This window comes from Echinops telfairi, unplaced genomic scaffold (assembly GCF_000313985.2).
Source record: "Echinops telfairi isolate 266 unplaced genomic scaffold, ASM31398v2 ScPeMD7_31;HRSCAF=116, whole genome shotgun sequence".
Taxonomy (NCBI): domain Eukaryota; kingdom Metazoa; phylum Chordata; class Mammalia; order Afrosoricida; family Tenrecidae; genus Echinops; species Echinops telfairi.
Window position 1 is genome coordinate 26754952 of NW_022103928.1, and position 16588 is coordinate 26771539.

At 48.8% G+C, this 16588-nt stretch overlaps 1 protein-coding gene across 1 annotated transcript in view; it reads left to right on the forward strand.

Annotated features, from left to right (window-relative positions):
• The window catches only part of TSEN2 (tRNA splicing endonuclease subunit 2), a 68477-nt gene that overhangs the window by 38201 nt on the left and 13688 nt on the right, over positions 1 to 16588 (forward strand). Inside the window, exons 4-7 of the mRNA XM_013004564.2 lie at positions 336 to 372; positions 3601 to 4102; positions 5200 to 5262; positions 13396 to 13446. Of these exons, the coding sequence (XP_012860018.2) occupies positions 336 to 372; positions 3601 to 4102; positions 5200 to 5262; positions 13396 to 13446 (653 nt within the window). The remainder of the gene's footprint in view (positions 1 to 335; positions 373 to 3600; positions 4103 to 5199; positions 5263 to 13395; positions 13447 to 16588) is intronic.

The following is a 16588-nucleotide window of genomic DNA, read 5'->3' on the forward strand; positions in this document are numbered from 1 at the left end:
GGAGCCGCAGTAGTCTCACCTGAAGGTTGGGAGAGTGAGCATTCAGAGGCGGCCAAAGAGGTTGCATCGTGCACCCCATCTCAGTTGGCCTACAGTGCTGGGTTGAGAAGGATTCTGAACTCGCTTCTAAACTCAACCAGACAAGCAGTGAGATTGGTTAGCTGCTGCCAGAGTCCAGGCAGAGGGGCCAGGGGCTTGTGAAGCATGTCTCTAGACGCTCGCTAAGAGGATGGTATTAATGAAACTTTTAGGCATGCAGTTTTATGAACCTTGAGACTTCTCTTTTCTAGACAGTCCAGTGTCTGAACAAACAGAGCCTCTGTCTTTTGTTACAGCTATGAGGACAAGCCTGCCCATCATCACTTCAAAGAAGTAAGTCCTGGTGAACTTGGGCTCTGGTCACAATTATGGTTTAGATTAAATCTGTTTTCGGGTCACTGTTTCCGATCGTGCCAGTCCACATCCTCTTATTTATTTGTTTGTTTATGTTAAAATGTTGGTAGTAGATGTGTCCTTGAAAATGATGTGTGGATTTTTTCTTTAATGATGTGTGAATGTGATGTGGATGAAGAAGTATTTCCGGTGTAGGGAGTGAGGTTTGTTCATTGTCTTGTTGTTGTCAATAATCTGGAACAAAATCCTCTGCCCATTTAATTCTATCAAAATTTGAGCAGTGGCCCTGTGCTGCATATGCACGTAAGTCCTGGGCGGCTGTGCCTTCACTGTGGAACTGGCATTGCACCCAGTGGTGGTAAGGGACTCGAGGGGCTCTGAGAAAGGCTTTCCCAGGCGCCCTGCCCTTCCTCGTCCATCCTATGCAGTCATGATTCCTTCCTCTGGACTTTTGGTTACACTCTGTCTTCCCTTTGCTTGGAAATCTTTCTCCCCAGCCCCATAAATACAGACGCCAAACCAAAAATAAAAACCAAACTCAGCCACCCAGTCAGTCAGTTCCAGTTCATGCCAACCCCACATGTCTGTCATCTTTGTGGAAGCCAGTCACCAGGCCTTTCTTCCTCGGCACCGATGGGTGGGTTCCCACTGCCCACCTCCCAGGACCTGAAGCACACCCACTGCCCAGCATCGTCTTGCCTCCTCCCCAGCTGAGTGGGGTGTTGCCCCTCTGGTGCCCGCTGAGTCGCCTTTGGTACTGTGTGTGATGCCACGCGGAGCACGGGTGGGTTTCCTTGGATACAGCACATAAAGGGTCATGCGTTGCCTGCCCCTTTCAGACGATCCACTCTCGGGGAGTATGCCTGGCTCGCCCCTGCATCCCTTGGTAAGATTTTGTTGACTGAGTGGTCGGCTCTCCAAATCCTCCTTGTCCTTCAGCTACAGCCCAAGACTCAGCTCGTACGTGGAGCCCCCGAAAATGCCTGTGAATGTTCATCATGCTTCTGGCACAGACTGACCAAATCCGACAGCTCCTCCTTGCTCCCGTGCTCAGTGACCCCATGCCTGCAGTGTGGCTGGGGGTCAGGTCGGATTTACGTCTGTGGGAGGGGCCTGGTAGGACCCCGATAGGGCCCCATGCTAGGAGGGGCTGTCGTGTAGACAGAGGGCTGCAGATGGATGAGGGTACAGAACCAGCTACAGCCCACCTGTAAGAATGGCACCCACAAGAGACCAGCCAAAAATATGGGCAAACTTCTGGATGGGGCAGGGAGCCGTATCACTGAAGGTGAACCCTTTGGAAGCCCAAAGATAGAACTGTTCAACAATTTTTGATTGATCTTCTTCCTTAAACATTATTTATTAAACACAGTCTAAGAGGCTTTTGCCTTCTGACGGTTCAGAATAACCCAGAGCCTGGGGTCATCAGGTTGCACTGGGAAGCAAGATCTATAACACGCTGTGCTCACTAATCAGTGGGCCCCTGAGGAACCTGTCCTCCTCCTCCACACCTGTGAAGCGCCTTCTTACATCAGCACCCTGGTTGGTATGCTCTCCAGCTCTTGACTGCCAACTTCTTGTTTTAAAATCACCGTGTGTATCATTTGATCACTCACTGATTTTCTTTGAGTGTCTATTGCTACAAGAAGTGACAGGTGATAGAGCCAGCCCGGAGCAGCAGGAGGGTTGCATGGAACAGATAGGAATGAATAGGTGGTTATGACACGGACTTAGCAGTGGGCCTCAAGTGATGAGGACCATTCACATAACCCTTCCCTGAGGTGAGCATCAATCAGTCCCCACTAGTGGAGGGGGAGAAGCCTGCAGTGTACGTAGACAGGACTGTTGGATATGCTTGTAGCCCTGCATGGGTCCCCTTACTGCTGCTAATTGTAACTGCCACCTTTTCCATTAGCCACTTTCCCTCTTAGACTCTTCACCCTCTTTCTTTGGCCTCCTCCACTTGCCAGCAGGACTTGACGTGAAAGGTTGCCGGCCAATGAGAGGATGCATGCTCTGCAGCCCGCATTCCCTGGTCTCTGAGTCAGAGGCTTTCCCCAGCAGGGTCTCATTGGCACTTCCCTCATAGTCCTCCAAGGTCACCGTGAGGCAGGACACAGGTGTGATTCTGGCACTGACAGTAAAGACAGAGGGGTTGGGAGGAGGAGCCATCTCTCAAACCCCTACCTCTTGGGCTGCTCTCCCACGTCACTGCCCCTCAAGGACGAGTTGTTACCATGTACATTTTCTCTTATATAAGGTTACCTTTTAAAAATTTTTAGTGTGTTTTCACACGAGTGACTGTTTTCTTTCTAAACCTCTCCTGCCATCCCATAACAGTGATTGTTCCTGTTGGATGCTATCAAACTGCCCCCCAACTCGTGACAGCCGCACAGACAGGGCAAAATGCTACCCAGTCCTGCACCAACCACATGGTAGCTTGTGGCTCAGACTCTTGGGGTGCACCGGGCTGCATTTGCCAGCCTGCAGAAATAGGTTGCCAGGCCTTTCTGCAAGCCCATCTCAGTCTCGGCTGAGGGAGCATGTCTCCTGTCACGTCTGCTTTACCTCTTGCCGCAGCCCTTGGAGCTGGGTGTTCCTGTCCCTGGTTTGCAGATGAGAATGAGGCAGGGCCCCGTTCACCTGTGCGAGAACACGAGGGACACGGACTTGAACTTGTGTCTGCCTTCGCCCCTTGACTGTACAAAGCAGAGCAGTGACCTGTGTGTGCTCTCCTGGCGCCAGCTCCTTTGCTTTTGAACCTTTAATTTAGGGCTGCTCTCACATGTTTTGAGTTGAGGAATATGATGAGAGCTGTGGATCCCAGCCCCAGGAGAATGCACACAGACACATGTTTCGTGCTCAACTTCAAGGGGGTTCGGTCCATGAGGCCTCTCAGAGCCAACGCTTTAGTCCATAGAGCGATCAGAAGGTTCTTTGCAGGCTTTGGAGTGACTGCTCTGTTAACTGTGTGTCAGCAGCCGTGGGCCGGACTAGAGGACAACTTGCTGTTTTATGGGCAGCCACTTATTCTCTCGTCACAGAAAGAGGTTAAGGAGAAAACACCTGTCACCCGTCATTCAGTAAAAATACTGTGAACATTTTGGATGATGACCTTGGAGTCGTGTGTGTGCTTTTTGTGTGTGTAGTTTGTCTTTTAACTTTGGAGATGCCAGTGGTGTTTCTAACTGCCTGTTTGTTTTGTAGGTACCAGCGAGGTGTAGAGTGGGCTGCAGAGCTTCTGCGCAGGCAAGGGCAGGAGGAAAGCGCCGTGCGCAGCATCCTCCAGGATTACACCAAGCCGCTCGATCACCCCTATTTGCAAAGGTACCAAGAGGCTCAAGTGCAGGGTGAGCTCAACTCTGAAGTGGATCCCAGTATGGAAGACCCAACAGGGAGAGAGGAGCTTCCGGTGGTGAATGGAGATGTTGGAGAGCCGAGTGATACAGAGGACCTGAGTCAGCCTTGTGCCTGCCCACAGGGGGGTTCTAGGCAGGATGCCATAGCTGCAAATGACTCTGCTGGACTCCCTGATAACACTGCCCCCCTGACCCCTGCACAGCTCAGCCACCATGAGGACTCCATCCCCCAGCGAGGCTCTCAGCTGGAGGATGGCCAGTGTACAGGTCTCCTGTCTGCCGATGAGTACGTGCTTGTGGAACACGTGGCTGCTGACGGGAGCCTGGGAGAGGCTGCACCGAGCAAGGAAGTGAGTTGAAGAAAACAAAGTATTTCCCCCAAAACCACCTGTTTCTGGCTGGTTGACCAGATGTCCTTTCTTTACTGGTGGCTAAGAGCGAGTATTTAGCACGTGTCTGGGCCTGTGAGCTTCGTGCAGAGCCCCGTGCCGCAGGCACTGCGCGAGGGCCAGGAGGCACTGGGTACTGGTCCTGGGGTGCATCAGCTGTGAGCACCGTGTCACCTTCCGATTGGAGAATGACTACACTCCAAAACCGATGAATGCAAGCAGGTGCCCAAGTCTTCTTTCTGTCATTGACACCTGAAAGGTGCCGTGTAGGGAAGTCATCGGGAGAGAAGCAGAGTCAGCGCTGCTGTGTTAAGGGATTCGCTGTAGAGACAGATGGTGGCCTTGTTGCTGCCATTGACTGGACTCCCGCTCCTTGTGGGCCCAGCAGAAGGCGGCATCACCCAGTCCTGTGCTGGCCTCATCGTCTTTGTCCGGCTGGAGCCCGCTGCTGTGCACACTGCACTCTGAGCGCCTCGCCACCTGGTGGTTCCCCTTCCAGCACCTTCAGACAAGGTTCTGTTGGGATCCATTGAGCTTTCACTGGCTAATATTTGGAAGTAGATTTCTAGGTCTTTCTGGTCTATTTCGGTCTGGAAGCACTACTGAAATCGGTCCACAGTAGATGACTTTGTGGATCTATGAAATCCTAGTTGCATTGCTCTCGGCATCAGAGCAACATGCAAGCTGTCACAGTACAGTAATCTGATAGCTGGGTGGTAGAGAAAGAGTCACCTTGGAATGATCTATAATAGAAAAAGCCAGAAGCAGTCTACTGGTTAACTAGTATGTGAAATTTTATCATGTAGCCTTTAGAATGAGACTTATGACACCTTATCCAGAATGTTTTTATGCTTGTGAGCTGTCAGTGACTGAAAAAAAGAAGTAACATATAAAACTGACCAACAACGACAAAAATTGACCAACAAAATGGTCTCATGCTAGAACAATTCATGGGTAGAAATGAGCAGATTATCTTTTGCAATCTCTTCTGTATGACCTATAGTGTCTCCATTTGTTCTAATCGGTTGTGTTTCCTTCTCTTTGGTCGGTGCAAACAGAGACTCCTGTGCAGGAGAAACCCATACAGGATCTTTGAATATTTGCAGCTCAGCCTAGAAGAGGTAAGTGTTCATCAGGGTAACCAACAGTTGTTGGTCTCTGGGACCTCAGGGACCTGGGTAACACCGTATAGATGAGCCCACCTCACCCTGCAGTAAGGGGGGGGAGGGATGCAGTATTGAAGTCACTATAGGGGGCTGCCAAGACGACCTGCTAGAAATTCACTCCCCATCCTTTATCTTGTTGGTTCTAAGAGGTTAATTTATATAGCCTAACAGACATTGAGAAGGTTTCTCTGTATCACGAGTGCACAGAGGATTTGAGACGTTCGTCTAAGCACTTCTCACATCAAGATTTCAGATTCACTTAGTACATCGATGAGACGGGACCCGCCTGACACCGCCCAACAGCAAGCTTTTGTCAGCTGTTTGTCTGGTCTCATTTTTATATCGGTTTTATTAAGCTTTAAGCCAAATCAAACCCATTGTTGTTGAGTCAATCATGCCTCATAACCACGGTATAGCACACTGAGTGGCTGGTGGGTTTGAACCACCTACCTTGTGATTAAAAGCTAAATTCGTAGCCTGTCGCACCACCAGGGCTCCTTATTGAGATACAGCTTTTTTTTTTAAATTGTTTTATTGGGGGCTTGTACATCTCATCACAATCCATGTATACATCCATTGTGTCAAGCACATTTGGACATTTGTTGCCAACATCATTCTCAAAACATTTTCTTTCTACTTGAGCCCTTGGTATCAGCTCCTCTTCCTCCCCTCTCCCCCTCCCTTGATAATTTATAAATTATTATTATCATGTCTTACACTGTCTGATGTCTCCCTTCACCCACTTTTCTGTTGTCTGTCCCCCAGGGAGGAGGTTATATGTAGGTTCTTTGATCAGTTCCCCCTTCCTCCCCCACCTTCCCCCTACCCTCCTGGAATCACTATTCTCACCACTAGTCCTGAGGGAGTTATCTGTCCTGGATCCCCTGTGTTGCAAGCTCTTTATTTGTACCAGTGTACATGCTCTGGTCTAGCCGTATTTGTAAGATAAAGTTGGGATCATAATAGTGGGGGAGAAAAAGCATTTGTGAACTAGAGGAAAGTTGTGTTTCATCGTTGCTACACTGCACCCTGACTGGCTCATCTCCTCCCTGTGACCCTTCTCTAAGGGGGTGTCCAGTTGCCTACAGATGGACTTTGGGTCTCCATTCCGCACTCCCCCTCATTCACAATGATAGAATATTTTGTTCTTTGATGCCTGACATCTGATCCTATCAACACCTCATGATCACACAGGCTGGTGTGCTTCTTCCATGGGGGCTTTGTTGCTTCTTAGCTAGATGGCTGTTGGGGTCTTTAAGACCCCAAATACTAAAAATACAGCTCATTTTAATTATATAGTCAGTGATTGTTAATGTAGTCAGAGACTCACCAGTCTTTAGTGAGCTATGATCCAAGTCGTGTAGTGACTTCTGATGTTAAGTAGATGGGTTCTAGGCAGTTCTTTTGCAAAACCACTGAGAGTATATGTTCTCTTAATGCAAGAGACCTGGTGGCACAACAGCTTAAGTGTTGGACCGCTCACCGAAAGGTTTGCAGTTCAAATCCACCAGCTGTTCACCGGGGTAAAGATGAGGCTATCTGCGCTGGTAAAGATTGGGGCAGTTCTGCTCTGTCTCATGGGACCTCGGCAGCCGAGGTCACACTCTTCATCCTCTCTTTGGCAATACCCTGGGAGGCCTCAGGCAGCACAAACAGGTGAAATGCTCAGGCGCCGAGCAGGTTTGTAGTTGACACCCACTCTGGGGGCCTTTGGAAGACAAGCCCAGTGATTTGCTTCCAAAACCTCAGCCCTTGAAAGGCAGAGGGAGCGCATGGGTCACCACACACAGGAGTGGACTTGACAGCCACTGGGTTCGTTTGAGTTGCTGTGCTTGGTATGCTGCCCGCTGCCTCTGGGGATCCCTGTAGGTGTGCCTCTTCTCCAGGAGCCATCCTGCCTCTGGCAGCTCCTGCGGTAGCTCCCCAGACTTGATGTTTATGTCAGTCTCAAGAAGTGCTTGCTGAGTGGATTGGCTGTGCCAACCGAAGAGGAGCTGTGTCTCCTCAGGCTCTCGGTCTCCTGCTCAGTGCTTCCTACCTGTGCAGAGAGGCGACAGTACCAAAGCTAGGCCCCAGAATAGGAAAAGGCATTTGGAATTATTCCTTCTCTTTTTCAGATCAGACTGCTTAGTCTACATTGTCATATGTGGTGGCCTCTAGCTATGTGTAGCTATTTACATTTGCCTTTAAGCTAGTTAAAAGGAAATCATGCTGAAAGTTACACTCCTCAGTTGCAGCAGCCACATTTCCAACACCTGTCACCAGCTTGTATCCGTAGCTCCGTGTTGGAAGACCCTCCCACCTCAGCACGCTTGCTGGAGCCCATTCTCTGACCTCCCTTGAACCTCCAGTCTCAGTAGAGTGGAGCTGATAGAACACCTTATTAGTGGGATGGTGGGGAAATTAAATGAGATCATCAGGCCTGTAGCTCATGTCTGATGCACAGTAAATGCTCAATAAAGGTAAGTGCCTGCTAGTTTTTCCATCTATCATTATTTACTGGTACAAAGCTATTTGACATCATGCTTGGTAAATTGGAAGGGCAGCAGAAAACAGAGGGGCCCTTAAGGAGCTGCATTGAACCAGTGGCTGTAACAAGGAGCGGAAGCATAGAAACAGTCATGAGGGTGGTGCAGGACCGGGCAGTGTTTCGTTCCATTGTACACAGGGTCGCTATGGGTCAGAACCAAACAGCAGTGTGTGGACAGTGCCTAGCCCATTCCTAACTCTCGCCTTCTTTCCCGCCCTGGTAGCACCTGGATGCGCTCTCTCCAAATTGTGATCCCTGGTCATAAAAGATATCATAAATAAACCAAACCAGTTGCTTCCATTTGATACTGACTCATGGTGACGCGTGTCTGTCTGACGGCTCCATAGGGTTTTCAGGGTGGTGACCTTTTGGCTGATCACCAGGACTTTCCTTCCAACCTCCTCTGGGTGAATTCAAACCTTTCAGTTACAGCCCCTCTGTCAGTTAGTAACCAAGCACTTCCCTGTCTGCAGCACCTAAATCCTCCTTTGCTAAGATAGTAGAACGATCTTTACACATAGTGACTCTAACATGTAAGAAAACCTGGTATTTCCTCTGGCTCACATCTGGGGCTATAATTCGGGTATACAAGATGCCATCCTCCACGTAATTGACAAGTAAGCCAGACCCGTTGTAAACAGGGTGTGCCGATGTGTTTGCTCTGACTCTGTGCTGGTATGGATTTCAGGTGGTGACCAGTGCTCCGCTGTTCCTTCGATACCTCTTTCCATCGTGATGCAGTGGTCCCTGATGAGCTTGAGAGCTCTGCCGACAAACACCATCATCAGACCCTTCCTCCTCCTCCTTACTGGTGCCCTAAAAGTAATGTCTCCCGAGTGAAATCTCAGGGTGCATCAGCGTCAACCTCCATGGGCCTCCTGCTCCATCTGCTGATGATTAGTTCCAAATAAATCCAACTCAGTATCTAGGATAGAAGCTTAACAGTGCTTTGCAGAGCTTTATAAAAACCGTCATCACTTTAAACCGGGGGAAAAAACAAATGAGGCATTGGTTTCCTTCTGTGGGGGAAGTGTATATTTGCTGATAGTGGAAAAACATTGATCAGTTTCAGATACTAGGAAGGATTCTCTTGCCAGGCAAGGAATGACCTCTTCCCGGCTGTACTTGCTAAAATAATCATTAGCAGAGAGGGGGAAAAAAGTTCATTGAGCATCTAAGTGCCTTGCATAGCTGCTCTCATTAAGTCTTCAAAGTAGCTATGAAGGCATTCCCATCCCCATTTTATACATGAGGCATATACACGTGTAAACTCCCAAACCAGCACACTCCCATCAAGCTAATTCCGATCCGTACAACTAGCAGGCCCTAGCTTACAGAGCGTGAGTCTTTAGGGTCAGAATTTAGTTCAGTGTTAGAATCCGTGCCTTCCCAGCACAAGACCTGGGCTCAGTTCCCAGCCAAGACTCCCGAGCAGCCACTGCCGACCAGTGGAGAAATGCATATCGCCGTGATGCCAACAGGAGCCTGGTGGTGCAGCGGGTGAGTCAGCCTCAGCTTCTCCTGAAGGTCGGTGGCTGGAAGGCATCCAGCGGCTCTGCAGGAGAAACACCCTGGCTGCCTGCTCCTGTGAAGATACAGCCGAAAGTGATCGTGGCAGCGATTGGCCAACACCACTGACAGGACGGAACTAAGGAATGCTATGATGTCTGGATTAGCTCCTAACAAAATGGTTTGGAAAGTTGTTTAAAAAAAAAAAGATTATAGCCTAGGAAACCCTATGGCTCAGTCCTACTTTGCTCTGTAGTCTGTAAGTAGAAACCAACTCCACTGGACACATCGACAGCATGGCGTCAGCAGAGCCTCTCTAGACGAACACTGGAAAGAAAGGCCTAGCCACACTCCTCGGCTGGCGGAAACCCTATCGACCACGAGGGCTGTAGTCTGCAGCTAATGATGGCGGTGGCCCGCACTAGGCAGCATTTCGTTCTCGCGTCATGAGCGCGCCGTATGAGTCTAGGAGCCGACTCAACTGGAGCTAATCACAGTGGCGAGTGGTGACGCTTCGCAGCCAAGTCTGTCCCGTCTCAAAAGTTCATTCTGTGTACCGCACCGTCCAAACCAAGAAGCGCAAACTGAGAAAATGAAAGGACGAGAAGGCTTGCTCGTGTGTGAGGAAACGTTGGCTTTCCACCACCCTCTCGGGAAGACGGTCCTGTCTGCCATCTGCCTGGAAAGTGTGGTGCACCCACACCACTTGTCGACAGTGGCTCGGTTCCAAAGACCAGGTCATTGTGAGAGTCGGGGTTGTGCTCTGGCCTAAGGAGTAGGTGCACACTGTCTTAATAAGTATTCAATGAAAGTAGGGTTGTAAGACCCTGGGCAGGACTGCTGCAGTAGCTGAGAGGAGAAACAGGACGGGGCGTGTCCTCTGTGAGAGGAATGACTGCTCTAGGGCAGCAAAGGCATTTGGACCCAAGCCCAGGGTAGGGTCCAGGGATGCCCTTTCATGTTCTTCAACACAAGATCTGAGCACCCACTGTCTTAGGAACCGAGAGCTGCTATAACAGAAATACCACTCGTGGATAGCTTGAAAGAAAGGTGTTTCTGTTCTCATCGTTCAGGTTACTAGATGTCCAAATTCGGGTTGTGTAGCTCTAAGGAAATAGCTCTGTGTCTATTTCAGCTTCTAATGGTGGCCAGCAATCCTTGGCATCCCCAGACTTACAGATAATCTCTCTCTATCAGGCTTCTCTGTTTGTCTCTGTGGGTGCTGCTCTTTTTACGACTCAAAAGGGATTAGGTTTGGGGACCACCGGGCTCAGGTGTGAGCTCTTTAATGTAGCAGGAGAAACCCCCTCATTCCAAGCAGGGTCACTCACATTCACAGGTACAGCCACCAGGGCTTCGATACATGTTTGGGGGCAGAAAGGAATGGACACAATTCAATCTATGAACTTGCTATGTGCAAGAGCCTCTCCTAAGCAGAGTTTCTGCTCTCATAAAGTGCATTCCAGTGAGAGACACCCCAGGAAGTAGGTCTTCTCAGACAGCAGTAAGGGCTGTGAAGAACATAATCAGGGTAGGGACTCATGTCAAACAGAGTCGAGAAGACCTCTCTGAGAAGCGGTCTTTGGGCCTGCACGAAGCATTGTGGAAGTCGAGAGCCACGCAGAGGGCAGGGAAGGAACAGAACGGGCTTGGTGCCCTGGGAGTGGAAGTGGAGCCAAGACAGCTAGAAAGAGTGGCAGCAGCATCCCGCAGGGGCTCCACAGTCTGGCAAGCAATCTGTTCTCTGTTCTGAGCGCAGGAGGGCTGCAAGCAGGACAGCTTTCACAGGCTTATCCTCAGAAGCGAGGATGAAGAGACACTTCAGCCACCTTACTCCGGACCCCTCCTTTGAAAAGACCAGTCACTACAAGACATCGAGTTAGCTGGAGGGCTGGTTAAATATGAGGGGAGACCTCGGGGGGGACATATTAATAATTAGTAGCCATTTCACTAGATGCAAGCACATGACTGGCCATGAAGAGGATGCAGGACCAGGCAGCTTTTCTGCCGACCATACATGTGGGCATTGGCGCCGACTCGAAGGCACCAGAACGAGAAGCCAGAGCACAGCGTGCTCTTCGTGTGTCCAGAAGGTGCCCTGGGCTGCCGGGAGAGGCGGGAGGCAGCCAGGGGCGTCCAAGCAGCTAGCATGGCCAGCGGCAGCACGGGGAGTGGGCCGGCACATAAGCAACTGGCCGTCTCCATCAGCAGAGAAGCTCCTAGGTCTAGATTTGAAGTAGTGGCTCTGAAGCATCTTGGTCTGAGGATCCTTTAAAACGCAAAAAAATATTAAGGACCCCAAAGAACATTTTGATATGGGTCGTATCAGTTGAAGTGTATCAAATTACATGTTAGAAGAGTGTGAAAGAGAAATTAATTCACTTACAATAACAATAATGGACTCACTATATGTTAACAGAAATAATATTTTTTATGAAAACACCTGTATTTTTCTAAGTGAAACTCGGTGAGAAGAGGCACTGTTTTTCCTGTTTGCAAATCGTCATGGAAGTCGGCTGGATTCCCACATCTGCTCCTGCATTCTACCTGTTGTGATCTCTCCCGCTTCATAGCTTCATAGAGAGTGAGCGTGGGAAGGAAATAACACATTAACACATTATTCCGAAAATACTTGTGACTTTGAGACCTCCTGACAGGAATTTGGGAGCCCCCAGGGTTCCCCGTACACGCGCTGGGAACCACTGCTCTAAAGAAAATCATCATCTGCTTGCCAGGCAGAAAATGGCAGTGGGTGGCCTGTGCCAGTTCCTGAGGGGTTACTAAGGTGTTTCCCTAGCAGGGCCTGTTAGCTACTGGGAGGGTTTACTCGGGCTGAGCTCCCTTGCGCTCTGTTCCTCTGTGTGCTGGGCTTGGGAGGGAGGGCCGCACCGAGGAGGAAGTGTCCGCTGTGTGCGAGAAGCCTGCAGACCCAGGAAAGGGGAAGGAACTACACTTCTCTTTCTACCCCGTGCCAGGAGCACACAGACGTGTCAGCAGCAGCAGAGTATTTGTTTGCTTTCTCGGTGTTCTAAACCTAACCTATAACTCTCGTCTTTAAAGAAGAGGAGCCCGGTTTAATAGCTACCAGCTGGCCACTCCAGTGTATAAGGGTGTATGCATCGAGCTGCTCACCCCAGACAAGCGCATAAATAGCACGAGACTATTTGGTGTTTGACGTTTCTTTTCATTTCTGTTTAGGTGTTATGATTTTACTGAACTAGGGCCACCTTTCTTTGCCGCCTCTCGTGCTTCCCCCAGGCAGGTAAACTGTGTGAAGATAAACCAGTTGGAGTGGAGTCGGTTCTACTCCCATGCCAGCCCCCGGCAGGGAGTAGAGCTGCGTGCTTCACGGTTTCCAGGGTACGCAGATCCCCAGGCCTTTCTCCCAAGGTGCCCCTGAGTGGACTTGAAGGGACTCCAAAGCTCAGACGTGGCTTTCTTAATGAAAATTCGCTTCACAGCACGGATGGCTGAGCAACTGCAGTTTCTGATGCAAGCAAAATCACCCTGCCTCTCCTTCCCAGATCAGTAGAGATTCCCCAATTGAATATGGTTACTTAATTTTATAAATGAAGATCCAAGGAGCAAAACTTTTATCTTAGATATATACATGAGTCTTCAACTAAGTAATGTGGTTTTTTTAAGGAAAAAAATTCAGTATGGGACATATATACAAGATTTTGTTTTTTACTGATTTAAGTCAGTTTGTGGAAGCCTGGTGGTACTGTCTGGTGAATGGTGGACTGGTAATCGTGGACTTGGTGGTTCAAAGTCGGCAGCAAGCACTGATGGAGAAAGCAGAGGCTCTCTGTTCCCATCAAGATTTACAACCTTGGAAACCCTATGTAGGATCACTGAGAGTCAGAACTGAGTCTGTGGTTGGAGGGGGAGTCAGTAATAAACTAGTTTGTGACATTCTTTTTTTTTAATTAAAATTTGAGCGAACTATGTTAAAAAGTAAGTGACTGTTTTGGTGATGAAGAAATTATCTGTAAAATAATTTCATGTGGAATTATTTTTCTAATGAGTATTTTCTCCTTTGTTTTTAGGCATTCTTCCTGGTCTATGCTCTGGGCTGTCTAAACATTTATTATGAGAAGGTGAGCTATGTTCTTTAGACACCACCCACTTAGCATTTATTCTTCTATGGAAAGCAGCGTTGTGGTGGAGGGCTTTGGGAGGGGCGGTTAGGGCACAGTGGAACAACCTGTTGGACACAACTGAATGTCCCTGACTGTCCAGATGACGAAGGTGAAATGGCAGGTGTTTGTGTTCTGTTTGCCACACATTTTTGTTTTAGAAAGTCGTGTAGTACTCATTCCCATATGCTGTAATACAAAGGCCATTGCTTCTACTGCGTAAGATGGCAATTGAAATGGTTTCTTTCACACACTTCCAAATTTTAGATCTTACATTGAGCCTGTTCAAGGCAAGAGGCAGCTTTTCTCCTGTAAGATTGAATCTCATTCCTGGAGACCGAGAGGAGAGCAGCGTCATATCTCGTGATGAAGAAGTCTGTGTCAGAAGAGCCCTGAACATTGAAGCAGCTTCCCGTGCTCCCTGACTGCCACCGTCAAGGCCACGCGTCAGCACTTCCCGGGCAGGGCCTCCCTCCCTGCCGGTCACCTGGAAGGAGGCTCACGGAAATTAGTCAGCCCACCCACGGTCACAAGCACAGTTAGTGTGGGTAGAAAGTCGTGTTTGAACCTAAGGCAGGGTTACCACAAAGGTGGTGTATTTTCTCTTCAATTTGGTTTTTTAAATAGTTATTGTGCTAAATATACAGAGGACACAACATTTTCCAATTTGCTATTTTTTAGTTGTACAAGTCAGTAAAACAAATCAGACCCCTTAGCCAGTTATTTCATCCCCCTAAAAACAAAAACTTGACATTACCTAAACAATAATTTCCCCCTCCCTCCCACCTTGGTAACCTCTACTAAGCCCTTATCTCCGGAATACCTATCTATTTTAGGTATTTCACATTAGTGAAATCTTGCCATATTTTCCTTGCAATCTACTGGTTTCACTGTGCTTTCGAGATGAGCCCATGCATGTTGTAAAGGCTTTGGCTTTGTATAGCAGCCTGCTTTATTTGGGGGGAAAGGTGGTCACAGGGGGAACTGATTTCATTGCTTGCCTCCAAGTAGAGGAACTGTAAGGGGGGGGCCACACAGGCAGGAGGGAAACTGGTTGCTGTACTTCTGTGCTTTTTGAGTTTTGAATTGTGCAAATAGATAGCAATTCAACATCATTCTAATACAGCTGAAGAATGAAAAGCGAACAGAGCCACAAATGGAAGAGAGTATATTTTATCCTGTTCTCGGTGTGTATGAGTTTGCCATCCATCGTATTCTAAATGCAGTCATCTTTCCCCCGAGTAGTCTAGTGGTTTGGGAATGCGTATCTGGGTGACGGTGACTCATTTTCCCAGATGATGGTCCTGCAGAGCCCCACCCTGCCTCCTCTCCTGGGCCTTAGCTGGAACTTGTCCGAACATTCTGGAAACCTTCCAGCTACTACATAGATACCCCAACGTCTGAAAAAACATAGGGCTGTCCATACAAGAAATGTAGCCAGAATTTGCTAGGAGACGGTTGCCTGGTGGAGTTGAGTGTTACTTGCAGTGGGATTTGGAAATCCACACATGCCTTGTATCTCCACCAAAGACGAAGACGCAATTGCAAAGGACAAACCACGCTTTGGGTGTTGAAAGTGGAGGTTGTGCCAAGCTAAGCAAATCCCACGGAACAACCGAATTCTGAAGGAACAGCTATTTTTCTAAGCACTGAAATGAAACAAATGATTTTCCAAATGTACCTACATCTTGTTATTTTGTTTTGCTTTTTTTTTTTTTAATGTATATGCTGCTCCATCAGAATGTTGGCTACCCCAACTCTTCCATTGTATCTTACAAACAGCACTTCCCAGAAGTGGCTGAAGTAGTCATCCATGCCACCCAGCACCAGGCTCTCTCCTGTCAGAGACCAGATGGCGTGGTCCCTCCCAGGTCCAGGCTGTGGAGTGGGAGGGGATTGTCTTTTACTATCTTCAGAGGCGGGGCCGTGACACTGTTTTCCAACTTTTGAACTTAGAAACCTAGTGGACGTGGGGGTGTATCCAAGCTGCCGTGTAATTCCCGGGGCAGGCAGAGCCCTCCAGGGTGAGAGGCTTTTTGCCAGGCTCTCGGTTGGCAGCTGGAGCCCTGCATCACCCAGAATGAATGTGGCAGTGTTGAAGTCCCTCAAGCGATGAGTTGTCTAAGCAGACAACAAAATGCAGCATTTTTGGAGTTGTGGTGCAGCAGTCTACAGAATTAGTGTGGGCCTTCCAGAGCATGGCTGACCCCAGTAACTACTTCTTAGGGGTCTGAACTCTGCGACATGCTGCCCTTGAGCTGGAGGGGACTGCTTACACTGAGCGCCCTGACACACACTGACAGGGCCAGTACCTCTGCCTGGCCGGTCTTCCCCAGCCTGCCAGCACCACCTGCACCAGCCTTCCCCACCACTCTTCCACATCCACAGGTGTTACGTTCCTGGAGCTCTTTACTCACGCAGAGGGATCTGGAGGGGTACCTCTTGGTAAAAGGGAAGTCGTGTGTCAGTGTACATTTTCATGTAACCACATTACAGAGATTTTTATAAAGGCAGGTGAAATTTAATTTATTACATATTTGATATAACTCAGCATATCCAAAATCATTGGCATATTTACCTTCTTCTTTTCTTTGAAATTGAGTATGTACATCAAGCTTCTGCTCATCTTGGTTCAGACTCCTGCACCACATGGCCCCCCTGATGCCGTGCTGGGGCCAGTACCTCACCAGCTGGTCCAGTGAAATCTCTCCCCTCAGGAACCATGCTCGTTTTATTCCATGCTGCCTCACCACACCCAGTATACCCATTGGTTCTCTGACCAAATTATGAGTGAAAAAATAAGCACCGACTCCTCTTTTCATTTGTGTAATAACAGCAACATTTGTCAGTTGAGCATTTTTTTCACACGGACAAGTTTAGTGGCCTCAGTTGCATTCGTTACGTAGTTCAACCAGCCTCTCTAAACTGTCCTGCCCTGCTTCACCGACGCTCGGGGCCTTACACATGGCCCTTCCTCCCCCTCACTTACCCTTGGTAATTATTCGTAAGTTCTGGTGACTAGCTGTCTGCTTCATGTAAGTGGGATCATACGGTATGTGTCCTTTTGTGTCTGGCTGCTTTCCCCAAGCACACCATTTGCAGG